This window comes from Solea senegalensis, unplaced genomic scaffold (assembly GCF_019176455.1).
Source record: "Solea senegalensis isolate Sse05_10M unplaced genomic scaffold, IFAPA_SoseM_1 scf7180000017798, whole genome shotgun sequence".
Taxonomy (NCBI): Eukaryota; Metazoa; Chordata; class Actinopteri; order Pleuronectiformes; family Soleidae; genus Solea; species Solea senegalensis.
Genome location: NW_025322525.1, coordinates 176045 through 188714, shown reverse-complemented (window position 1 = coordinate 188714; position 12670 = coordinate 176045). Strand labels below are relative to the sequence as shown.

The following is a 12670-nucleotide window of genomic DNA, read 5'->3' as shown; positions in this document are numbered from 1 at the left end:
CACCAACTTCATTGTCATTCCGGTCAATGGCGGTGATAACAAACCTTTTCCAGTAGATAATGAAGCCAACGAGGATGATGAACAAAACAGAAAAAACACCCATGGTTGCTCCGACAACGATGCTAATGACAGTTGCTACGTGGACAAAGATTAGAGCAGAGAGAAAATGAAAGAGTGCTGCCTTGTAGAGTGTCAGTGTTCCATGGAGAGAAAAAACATGGGTCTGTAATGATACCTGGGTTTGATGGGAGTATAACAGCAGGATAGAAGTTTGTGATTGAGACCAGGGACTCTTGGTAATTCACAAGGTGGTTTTGCAAATTCAGACTGGTGAACAACACAATGGCATATCTGCAGGATGAGACATTTAAAATTCAGTTTTCATCTCTTATACTTTGACTTTCTTTTAATTTTGATAAAGGGCTTTTTTTTAGTTTATAGATGTAGTACATGTTTCATTATCACACCAGTGAAGAAGAACAAAAACAAATATTAATTTGATTCCATTCAATATTGACTCATTTAGAGATATTTCACTTTCCAGTTTTTTGTTTTTAACAGAACTACTGCTGCAATATGTACCAAATTTGTATCTCTCCAACCAGCTGCATCATTAAAAAAATGTATTGACCTCAAATATTTTCATAAATGCACCTATTATTCATACATTATTCAATATGACCACACAGTCTCACTCTACAGTGAAAAAACTGTCCACCCCAGGCAGGTTGTACTCAATTCCCTTGTAAGTTGCTTTGGATAAAAGTGTCGGCTAAATGACATGTAATGTAATGTAAAGTTCTAAATATCCACTCTGGAAACCCTCAGGCAGATTGAAGTCATTTACATAGTGGGCCAGCAGAGGGTGCTGTGAGCACTGTTTAGCCTGCATCTATGCCCTCTTTGCTCATCAGAAGATGATGACAACAGTGATGTTTTGTGGTGAGAGTGGAGGACACAGACACTAAACTGTCCTGCGTGGACAATCACAACACCATTTATACGTGTGGATGTATAAATGGGTCTACACCATAGAGGGAAAAGTAACAAAGTCATATGCAGACTGAGCTGTTAGTTTGGGTCTTGCGTGATGATGACAGTGTTACACCATTTGTAAGACAAAGATCTATCTAAGGCTTTTATGAATAGATATCATCTTTTATGAATAGTGATATGAATCGAACATCTTTATCCCACCTTTTACTGCCACATGCCCTACCAACACCAGTTATTGTTGCAATATGCAATTCATCACTGCATGTAAGTGCAGGAGTGTCTCTTAATTTACATCACACATTAAACTTTTTTTTTACCTGAACTTAGATGTGATAAATATAACAAAAAACAAATGTAAAACAATACAACAAAACTACAGCTAAAAAAAGAGGGATATTTTGTCATTGAGAAATGACTATGTTAAACACTGGGTCTTTTTTTTTAAAATTCTTACAGGTATCTTCCACTGCTATCAAGAGGTCCATTGGTGTAGCCCTCCCATTCAATTCCATCTCCAACTTCTATGCTCAATTGGTCCTCTATACTGCGGAGCTGAGGGTTGATCTCAGTCACTGTTGCCAGGTAGACTGGAGTCTTTTCTGCCTTCCATTGATCATAAGTGTTCCCCAAGTATGTTCTCAAGTCAGAAGTGTTATCTGAAAGGACATAAATTAAGGGTAAATGGCAAAAAACTTTTGATGGGAAACCATCTTGTAATGAAACCACATGAAACACAGACTATTTGGAATATAGGAATTTATTCATTAATCCCCAGGACAGTTTATAAGTTGTGCACAACTGTAAGAAACCCACCTGCAGGTTTTTTGGTCATCAGCACCCCAACATGTGTGACTGGTCCATTGTTGTTATCCAGCAGCTCTCTGTTAATCTCAATGGAGAACCTGTTGTGTTCCGTTTTAACAACATCCAGCAGTGTCTCATAGTCAGGTGGAATGGGTGGATCTTTGAAAGAATTCCAAAGAAAAAAGGTCACATAAAACCAAAGGAAATGCACCAACACTCTGAAGGATTAGTGTTTGTGTGTCACAAACACAGAACATATTTCAATGTGTTTCTGGCATTTGTCGTCTCAGATAATGTGATCATTATGTCCACAATGCATCATGTCCCACCTGTAATGCCTGTCCAACAGTCATGAGACACAGGTGTGCTGGGCTGTCCACAGCTCAGAGTCACTACAGTCAGCTTGTATTTAGTATGGTGGCGAAGATTGGACACAGTAGTATTGAGAGAGGAGATTGTGGTCTTGCTATTGTTCACAGTGACCTGGAATCCAGAGTTTCTACCCCTGGGTTGGGTCCAGGACAGGATGATTTCCGCCTTTGGTTTGTTTGGACTTTCACATGTAAGGTTTTTCACTTGGGCTGCATCTGCATCATCAATAGAATTAAGTTTGAGAATACATTTTACACTGATATTTAATTGTATGTAATGCATGTAGCCAAATGTAGACTGTAAGGCTGGGTAATTTAAGAAAATTAAATACGGTGTCAATATGAAGACATTTTTAGATACCAGTTTTATTAAATCTGTTTTAACAAAAAACTATTTTGGTACCTTTATATCGCATGACAGTTTCAATTCTAAGGAGTTATTAATTAATCAACAAAAAATAAAAGGTTCTCAAGACTAAAACTTGATCAGTTATAATTATATCATAACTAGAATGCCCGTACTTCCACACCTAGAAAAAACTGTTTTTTCATTTTTCACACACATGCAGTTGGATGACAATCATATGAAACTCTGGTATCAGTGTACGAAAAGAATCAAGGGACAGTGATCATACTTGTGCAGCTGGAATTCCGTGTTGTGACACCATGGCTTCCCATAACGATGTCTGGGGTGACGCTATAGTAATATCGGCTGCCAGGATCCAGGTCATCGATGGTATACTCAGTTTGCATTGTGATATTTCTGATATTTCTGAGCCCAGCTTGATTGTGCCACGTCAAAATGTAATGGTATCCTCCCTGGTAATCGCCAGGTTTTTCCCACTTGACGGTGATTTTGTCTTCTTGTGCCATTCGGGCCACAACTGACCCCACATCTAGTCTGCCTGATTGTTTAAAGAGATGTTAAAAGATTTGTTATCACCACTAAGACAGTAAAGGTCAAAGAAGAGAGAACTTTAAACTCCTTACTTGTATTAACCATGTAGAGATGTGCCTCCTTGCTCTGAAAATCCATTACACCCACTGTTATAATTGAGATGTTGTAACACACCCCAGAGATCAGGGAGTGAAAAGTGTGAGTGGTGTTGGTGGTAGTGACAGATCCACTTCCCTGGGATGGTGTGTGAGTCAGTTTGTAGAAGAATGATACACCTGTCATCAGAGGAGCCTCCTCCCATCTAATTTCAATGGTACTGGCCGTCTTTGTCAGGACCTCAATCAACCCAGGAGGGTTAGGGACTGTGGGGGTGAAGTGTCAGCGTCAATAATTAATTATATCTTTTCATTAATGAAACCAAATGGGTTTTCACATATTAAGCATCCTTCAAAATAAAGCCAAAGCATCTGTGTGATGCATCATGTCACTGAGAGCACCATCAACAACATGTTAAATGTGTCATACTCACAAGTTGCATTGGTGATGAATCCAGATGATGCATTAAAGGGTCCACTATGTGTGATTACCCTGGCCGTGTAAAGTGTCCCTGCAGACAGACCTTCAAACACAAAGGAGGCACTGGTCGAGTTCAGAAGTTGCTCCATTAAATTCGGAAGAGTGCTGTTTAGATAAACCTGAAAATAATCCACTTTCCCAGCAGGTCTGCTCCATGACACCAGGACTGAACTGTTGGAGCCCTGGCTGGAGATACTGGTTTGTACTGACTCAGGATCTGTTCATGTGTAGAGAAGGAAAGATCAAAGCTGATTAATCACCTTGTCAATGTGAAATATACTAAGAGAAATGACAGGAGAGAATCTTACGAGTGTGCTGTGAGACACAGTTAGCATCCCCTTCAATGCCATTCACTGCAATGACAAAAACACAGAGGGTGCAGTTTGTCCCAGGAGTGAGCTCTGAGATCTGGGCAGCTTCTTCTCTGACAGTTTTGTTTTGGGAGCCACAGCCTGTCGTCTGAACCCGATATTGATATTCACTCTTGTACTGCTCTGGTTGTCTCCAAATCACATGGATGGTTGTTGTGTTTATGCGCTCAACTCTCAGCTGCTCGACACTATAAGGCCCTAAGAAGAGGGAATAGAGAGTGTTAGGTAAAATAAAGCAATAAATATCAATTTATATTCTTCGAATAATTTACAGTACAGTAACAACTGGGTATGGATTTTATTATAAGGAGGTAGAGTCATGGTAATACCATCTTATTTGAAGTGCAATTCCCTGCTTCGTCATAAAAATAGTAATAGTGTGGTAATGAGGAGATAATATTGCCACTGTGGAAAGAGCTTTTTAAAGTCAGAGCACTCGAGAGTTCCCTGCCAAAGGTAATACAACAGGTGGTGTCAATAGTTTCCTTTAAATCAAAACTTAATTTATCATTGTGCATTTTACAGATCATTTCTTATGGTTGATTGAACTCATGTTTAAATGACTTTATTCTTTTTTCATTTTATTATTGTTTCCATTTCTTTGTTTATATGTCTTTTAACTTTTGATCTTTAACATGAGAAGAGTGATATAAACTATAAATATCATAATTACAGTAATTTCCAAAGCCATATCTAAATAATGTGTTGATAATAAGAGTTACTATCAGCTACCATCGGTCAAATACCTTTACATATGTTTTCCAAGTCAAAACTGACAATTACCATATCAGAAAGTTGAAATCCATTTTCTCTTATTTCCCACTTACATAACTGTTTGTTACAAAGTCACTATTTAGCGATACCAATAGAAAAACAATGGTAATACCATATTATTGGTAATACAAAAGTATTACCATACTATTACCCTAGTGTTACTGTGCTGTATTGCAGTGTTATAATGTAATACACTTCCCTCAGCATCAATGTCTAAGTTGATTTGTCTAATTAATTCATGGTCCTAAGAAATATATTTGTGAGAGGTCAACATTACTGCAGATATTGAAGGTCAAAGAGGAGCGCGTGCGTCTGAAGAATATAATCCTTACTTGTCGTAACCATGTAGATGTGAACCTCCTCACTCTCAAAATCCATGACACCCACTGTTACAATGGAGATGTTGTAGGACGTCCCAGACATCAGGGAGTTGAGAGTGTGAGTGGTGTTGGTGGTAGTGACAGATCCACTTCCCTGGGATGGTGTGTGAGTCAGTTTGTAGGAGAATGATGCACCTGTCATCAGAGGAGCATCCTCCCATCTAATTTCAATGGTACCGGTCGTCTTTGTCAGGACCTCAATCGACCCAGGAGGGTTAGGGACTGTGGGGGTGAAAGTGTCATGTCAAGAGTCACATCCAACAACAGCGATCAACAACAACATCCAACAGTCATTGTACGAGATCTACTGTATTTATTTAGCTCTTACATTTTTTATTCTTGTCACAATTAGACTGAGACTTAAGTGACATGACTTATTAACCAGTGTACATTAATTTATGAAATATAACATTGTTTATACGTGTTGTTATCCCTCCACACAGTAGTGCACAAAGCATCTGCTTGATACTACAAGAGAAGTGACCATGAATCATGCAATTGTGCATCATGTCCTTGAAAAGCACCATACACATTTTGAGCATCAGCTCTGCTCACAACCAATATAACTGAAATGAAATGAACGTGACAAACTAACATCAATTATGTTAATTATAAATAATAATGAATTGGCAAAATGGAAAAAAACACAACTGTGATGCATTGCATTTTTGAATATGACACCGAGAACTGCAAAATGAAATGTAATAAATGTGTCATACTCACACGTTGCATTGGTGATGAATCCAGATGATACATTTAAGGGTCCACTATGTGTGATTACCCTGGCCGTGTAAAGTGTCCCTGCAGACAGACCTTCAAACACAAAGGAGGTACTGGTCGAGTTCAGAAGTTGCTCCATTAAATTCGGAAGAGTGCTGTTTAGATAAACCTGAAAAAAATCCACTTTCCCAGCAGGTCTGCTCCATGACACCAGGACTGAACTGTTGGAGCCCTGGCTGGAGATACTGGTTTGTACTGACTCAGGATCTGTTCATGTGTAGAGAAGGAAAGATCAAAGCTGATTGATCACCTTGTCAATGTGAAAAACACTAAGAGAAATGACAGGAGAGAATCTTACGAGTGTGCTGTGAGACACAGTTAGCATCCCCTTCAATGCCATTCACTGCAATGACAAAAACACAGAGGGTGCAGTTTGTCCCAGGAGTGAGCTCTGAGATCTGGGCAGCTTCTTCTCTGACAGTTTTGTTTTGGGAGCCACAGCCTGTCGTCTGAACCCGATATTGATATTCACTCTTGTACTGCTCTGGTTGTCTCCAAATCACATGGATGGTTGTTGTGTTTAAGCGCTCAACTCTCAGCTGCTCGACACTATAAGGCCCTAAGAAGAGGGAATAGAGAGTGTTAGGTAAAATAAAGCAATAAATATCAATTTATATTCTTCGAATAATTTACAGTACAGTAACAACTGGGTATTGATTTTATTATAAGGAGGTAGAGTTATGGTAATACCATCTTATTTGAAGTGCAATTCCCTGCTTCGTCATAAAAATAGTAATAGTGTGGTAATGAGGAGATAATATTGCCACTGTGGAAAGAGCTTTTTAAAGTCAGAGCACTCGAGAGTTCCCTGCCAAAGGTAATACAACAGGTGGTGTCAATAGTTTCCTTTAAATCAAAACTTAATTTATCATTGTGCATTTTACAGATCATTTCTTATGGTTGATTGAACTCATGTTTAAATGACTTTATTCTTTTTTCATTTTATTATTGTTTCCATTTCTTTGTTTATATGTCTTTTAACTTTTGATCTTTAACATGAGAAGAGTGATATAAACTATAAATATCATAATTACAGTCATTTCCAAAGCCATATCTAAATAATGTGTTGATAATAAGAGTTACTATCAGCTACCATCGGTCAAATACCTTTACATATGTTTTCCAAGTCAAAACTGACAATTACCATATCAGAAAGTTGAAATCCATTTTCTCTTATTTCCCACTTACATAACTGTTTGTTACAAAGCCACTATTTAGCGATACCAATAGAAAATCTATGGTAATACCATATTATTGGTAACACAAAAGTATTACCATACTATTACCATAGTGTTACTGTGCTGTATTGCAGTGTTATAATGTAATACACTTCCCTCAGCATCAATGACTAAGTTGATTTGTTTATTTAATTTATGGTCCTGATTATAAGAAATATATTTGTGAGAGGTCAACATTACTGCAGATATTGAAGGTCAAAGAGGAGCGCGTGCGTCTGAAGAATATAATCCTTACTTGTCGTAACCATGTAGATGTGAACCTCCTCACTCTCAAAATCCATGACACCCACTGTTACAATGGAGATGTTGTAGGACGTCCCAGACATCAGGGAGTTGAGAGTGTGAGTGGTGTTGGTGGTAGTGACAGATCCACTTCCCTGGGATGGTGTGTGAGTCAGTTTGTAGGAGAATGATGCACCTGTCATCAGAGGAGCATCCTCCCATCTAATTTCAATGGTACCGGTCGTCTTTGTCAGGACCTCAATCGACCCAGGAGGGTTAGGGACTGTGGGGGTGAAAGTGAAACATATTCATGTCAAGAGCCACATCATTTACAATTTGAATATAACACCATTGAGAACTGCAAAATGAAATGTAATAAATGTGTCATACTCACAAGTTGCATTGGTGATGAATCCTGATGATACATTTAAGGGTCCACTATGTGTGATTACCCTGGCCGTGTAAAGTGTCCCTGCAGACAGACCTTCAAACACAAAGGAGGTACTGGTCGAGTTCAGAAGTTGCTCCATTAAATTCGGAAGAGTGCTGTTTAGATAAACCTGAAAAAAATCCACTTTCCCAGCAGGTCTGCTCCATGACACCAGGACTGAACTGTTGGAGCCCTGGCTGGAGATACTGGTTTGTACTGACTCAGGATCTGTTCATGTGTAGAGAAGGAAAGATCAAAGCTGATTAATTACCTTGTCAATGTGAAAAACACTAAGAGAAATGACAGGAGAGAATCTTACAAGTGTGCTGCGAGATGCAGTTAGCATCCCCTTCAATGCCATTCACTGCAATGACAAAAACACAGAGGGTGCAGTTTGTCCCAGGAGTGAGCTCTGAGATCTGGGCAGCTTCTTCTCTGACAGTTTTGTTTTGGGAGCCACAGCCTGTCGTCTGAACCCGATATTGATATTCACTCTTGTACTGCTCTGGTTGTCTCCAAATCACATGGATGGTTGTTGTGTTTAAGCGCTCAACTCTCAGCTGCTCGACACTATAAGGCCCTAAGAAGAGGGAATAGAGAGTGTTAGGTAAAATAAAGCAATAAATAACTATTTTATATTCTGGTAATATTTTACCTCATAGTTCAGTAACAACATGGTATTGATTTTATAATAAGGAGGTTGTCACAGGGTCACCTGCTGAGGGGCTGTTTTTTGTTTATTTTTCCCACATTGATCTGCCTTCACTAACTCTCTTGTCATTGCAGATCTTGTCACTCACCTTGGCCCTGCAATCACCTCATTCCACTCACCTGAGTCTCCCCGCCCACTTCCACAGCTGGCCCTCATTATCCTCATCAGCCTCCCAGTCAGTCTCCCTTACAAATACAATCCATTCTCATTCACCCTCTGTCAGATCGTCATGCCACATGTCCTGCCAGTTTTTGCTCTGCCTAAGACTTTTGCCTGCTACTTTTGCCAGAGGTTTTTCTGGACCTCCCTCCCTCAGTTAGTTTACACCTTTGTTTGCTGCTTAGGTTTTTTTTACTTTAAATAAAAACCTTTTTTTGGACACTTTGAATCGTGCTCTTGGGTCCAGTGTTTTCTCAGACATTACAGAGGTAGTGTTATGGTAATACCATCTTATTTGTATTTGCAATATCTAAATAATATCTTGCTAATGAGAGTTACTATCAGCTACCATTGGTCTAATACCTTCACATAGTTTGTTTAGTCAAAACTGATAATTACCATATCAGAAAGTTGAAATCCATTCTCTCTTATTTCCCACTTACTTTACTGTTTGTTACAAAGCCACTATTTAGTGATAACAATAGAATTATTACGGTAATACCGTATTATTACTTCCATAATGCAAAAGTATTACAATATTGTTACCATATTGTAACTGTGCTGTATTGCAGGGTGTTATACTTTAAAGCACTTTCCTCAGGATAAATGTTTCAGTTGTTTTGTTTATTAAATTCATGGTCCTGATTATAAGAAATATATTTGTGAGAGGTCAACATTACTGCAGATATTGAAGGTCAAAGAGGAGCGCGTGCGTCTGAAGAATATAATCCTTACTTGTCGTAACCATGTAGATGTGAACCTCCTCACTCTCAAAATCCATGACACCCACTGTTACAATGGAGATGTTGTAGGACGTCCCAGACATCAGGGAGTTGAAAGTGTGAGTGGTGTTGGTGGTAGTGACAGATCCACTTCCCTGGGATGGTGTGTGAGTCAGTTTGTAGGAGAATGATGCACCTGTCATCAGAGGAGCCTCCTCCCATCTAATTTCAATGGTACCGGTCGTCTTTGTCAGGACCTCAATCGACCCAGGAGGGTTAGGGACTGTGGGGGTGACAGTGAAACATATTCATGTCAAGAGCCACATCATTTACATTTTTGAATATGACACCATTGAGAACTGCAAAATGAAATGTAATAAATGTGTCATACTCACACGTTGCATTGGTGATGAATCCTGATGATACATTTAAGGGTCCACTATGTGTGATTACCCTGGCCGTGTAAAGTGTCCCTGCAGACAGACCTTCAAACACAAAGGAGGTACTGGTCGAGTTCAGAAGTTGCTCCATTAAATTCGGAAGAGTGCTGTTTAGATAAACCTGAAAATAATCCACTTTCCCAGCAGGTCTGCTCCATGACACCAGCACTGAACTGTTGGAGCCCTGGCTGGAGATACTGGTTTGTACTGACTCAGGATCTGTTCATGTGTAGAGAAGGAAAGATCAAAGCTGATTAATTACCTTGTCAATGTGAAATATACTAAGAGAAATGACAGGAGAGAATCTTACGAGTGTGCTGCGAGACACAGTTAGCATCCCCTTCAATGCCATTCACTGCAATGACAAAAACACAGAGGGTGCAGTTTGTCCCAGGAGTGAGCTCTGAGATCTGGGCAGCTTCTTCTCTGACAGTTTTGTTTTGGGAGCCACAGCCTGTCGTCTGAACCCGATATTGATATTCACTCTTGTACTGCTCTGGTTGTCTCCAAATCACATGGATGGTTGTTGTGTTTAAGCGCTCAACTCTCAGCTGCTCGACACCATAAGGCCCTAAAACACGAAGAGAGTGCGATTTTTAATAAAAGCAATATCAAAACAAAACTTAATTCATATCATACTGAGTTAGCTGCACTTCCCACAGGACACATGTTACCAACAAAGGTTCAGGAAACAATGATGAAACAAAAAATGAAATGGAGAGGCTGTATTTGTGAGAGGATATGAAGTATCCTCACGTGTAAAGAAGGAGACTGTCACAGGAGCTGCCTGAGTGCCATCTGCTGTCTGTGTAGTGACTGTGAAGCTGTAGTTGCTCCCAGACAAGAGTCCAGTTATTGTGCTTGTGTTGACTGAAACTACTACTTCAGAATGGGAGGAGCCATTGGAAGACTGCACCACATATGAGTAGTGAGGTTTGCTATGCGACTGCTCCCACAACAAGGTCACTGCATCTGTTGTGATATCTGTCTGTCTCAGATTAGTTACCGAAAATGGTCCTGAGAAAACAAATGAAAAGAGACTCAGTGGACAAACAAATACAAGATGCATTTTCACATCACACACACACAACAATAGTTTGAAATGCATCTGTGACTGACTGGTAAACACATTTTGAGTCAATATGTTCTCATAGGTATGTGCTATTGTTTTTAAATATTTAGATTTCAACATTTCTAGTTTATGTTTTACTTAATGCTAAACAAAATGTACATACTACTAATTGAGAACCTATCAGCCTCTAGTGTACATGTCACTGTCTAAAGTGGACCAATATAGTAACAATGATAACAATTTTGAATGATATGCAAATAAACTAAAAAAAAAAAACTCAAAAACACCAACAATAAATGTAATATAATAAATAGATAAATAAATAAATAAATAAATAAATAAAACAGAATAAAATTGAAAGTACCACCAGTACCATCCTTTTTGACAGTGAAAACCCTGATGTGACTGTTTGTGTGATTCATACTCACTTGTATAGTTCTGTGCCATCATTGCAGTGCTCTTGTCGTTCCATGCACCTACAGTAACAACAGTGATGTTGTAGGCACTTCCAGACTCAAGATTGTCTAACAGGAACCAGCTGTTTTTAATCAGAGAGGAGCCCTGAATGGTGGACACACTGAAGTTGTAAAGACCATGATTCATGTCGTCTGGAATTGGCCAGGTGAAGTTAATGGACCGGACAGTCTGAGACTCCACTGCGATGGGACCAGGTGGGTTAGGAACTGAGGAGCAGAGACAATACTGAGAGTGTTAATCAAACAGGCTATAAAAATACAAAATGCCAATGTAACTCACATGTAGCATTGTGTGCACTTGAACAGTTACCCTAGGAGGTTCCACTTTTGGTGGTCACCATAACACAGTAAAGTACTTCTGATTCTGGGCCCTGAAATTGTTTGTTTTTGTGTGCACACTTTGTACGCACACTTTGAACTCAGTTTGTGTTATTAAACACCGTTGTGGGTTTACCCTTAGAACACAGAGCATTTCAGCTGCTTTTTTCCATTACTATGTTTAAACGTTCAGTATATACAGAGGCTATAAGAATGTGCAATATAGAACTTCTTATATCCTTTTTTTCTTTTTTTTTTTCTTTTTGTTTTATGATTATGTGTTGTGGGCAGCCGGACCGGACAAGGGGACAGGGAGTGGACTGACAAGGGGAGGGGGAGTGAGCGGGGAAGAAGGAGAGGGGGTGAGAGAGAGAGAGCGAGAGTGCGAAAAAAAGAGAGAAAGAGAGCGAGAGGGAGAGAGAGAGAGAGCGAAAGGGAGAGAGAAATTGAATTGAAATTATATAAAATAGACAGAACATACTTGATAAGACAAAACATAGACAACTTTAGAATGACATTAGTGTGTTAATAACAGGTTAATAGCAATAAACAGTTGAAATTATTTAGCATATACAGAACATACTTGACAAGACAAAACATAGACGATAGATTGATATTCAGGTACAGTTTCTATAGTAATTGTTAACAACCACATCAAGAGAGTATGTCCGAGCTCACAACAGTTATATCAGTAAAGTTTAATTTATCTTAGTGTGTTAGTGTGTGTGATCACGCATATCAGTGTATATGTGCAGGGGTTGTCATTAGGTGTGATTGGAATCTGGGTGGGGGACCTTGCCAATGTCCGGGCACGGAAATGGCCGGAAATGGGCCGGAAATGATCCAGGCGCCTGGGGCGTCCAGCAGCCGTACAGGGCAGGAGAGGCCCACAGCCACCACCCCCAGGATAGCAACGCTTCCACCCCGCAGG

At 39.5% G+C, this 12670-nt stretch overlaps 1 protein-coding gene across 8 annotated transcripts in view; it reads right to left on the bottom strand.

Moving 5' to 3' along the window:
* LOC122764949 (receptor-type tyrosine-protein phosphatase eta-like) overlaps nucleotides 1–12670 on the bottom strand; it is a 36858-nt gene that overhangs the window by 5510 nt on the left and 18678 nt on the right. For all 8 annotated transcript variants that reach the window (XM_044018965.1, XM_044018966.1, XM_044018967.1 and 5 more), the window contains 20 exons: nucleotides 11374–11628; nucleotides 10630–10890; nucleotides 10184–10444; nucleotides 9829–10092; nucleotides 9447–9716; nucleotides 8160–8420; nucleotides 7805–8068; nucleotides 7424–7693; nucleotides 6249–6509; nucleotides 5894–6157; nucleotides 5123–5392; nucleotides 3954–4214; nucleotides 3599–3862; nucleotides 3162–3431; nucleotides 2807–3076; nucleotides 2130–2387; nucleotides 1810–1959; nucleotides 1451–1652; nucleotides 236–351; nucleotides 45–135 (listed from right to left, as the gene is read on the bottom strand). In XM_044018965.1, coding sequence (XP_043874900.1) covers nucleotides 45–135; nucleotides 236–351; nucleotides 1451–1652; nucleotides 1810–1959; nucleotides 2130–2387; nucleotides 2807–3076; nucleotides 3162–3431; nucleotides 3599–3862; nucleotides 3954–4214; nucleotides 5123–5392; nucleotides 5894–6157; nucleotides 6249–6509; nucleotides 7424–7693; nucleotides 7805–8068; nucleotides 8160–8420; nucleotides 9447–9716; nucleotides 9829–10092; nucleotides 10184–10444; nucleotides 10630–10890; nucleotides 11374–11628 — 4783 coding nt within the window. The remainder of the gene's footprint in view (nucleotides 1–44; nucleotides 136–235; nucleotides 352–1450; nucleotides 1653–1809; nucleotides 1960–2129; nucleotides 2388–2806; nucleotides 3077–3161; nucleotides 3432–3598; nucleotides 3863–3953; nucleotides 4215–5122; nucleotides 5393–5893; nucleotides 6158–6248; nucleotides 6510–7423; nucleotides 7694–7804; nucleotides 8069–8159; nucleotides 8421–9446; nucleotides 9717–9828; nucleotides 10093–10183; nucleotides 10445–10629; nucleotides 10891–11373; nucleotides 11629–12670) is intronic.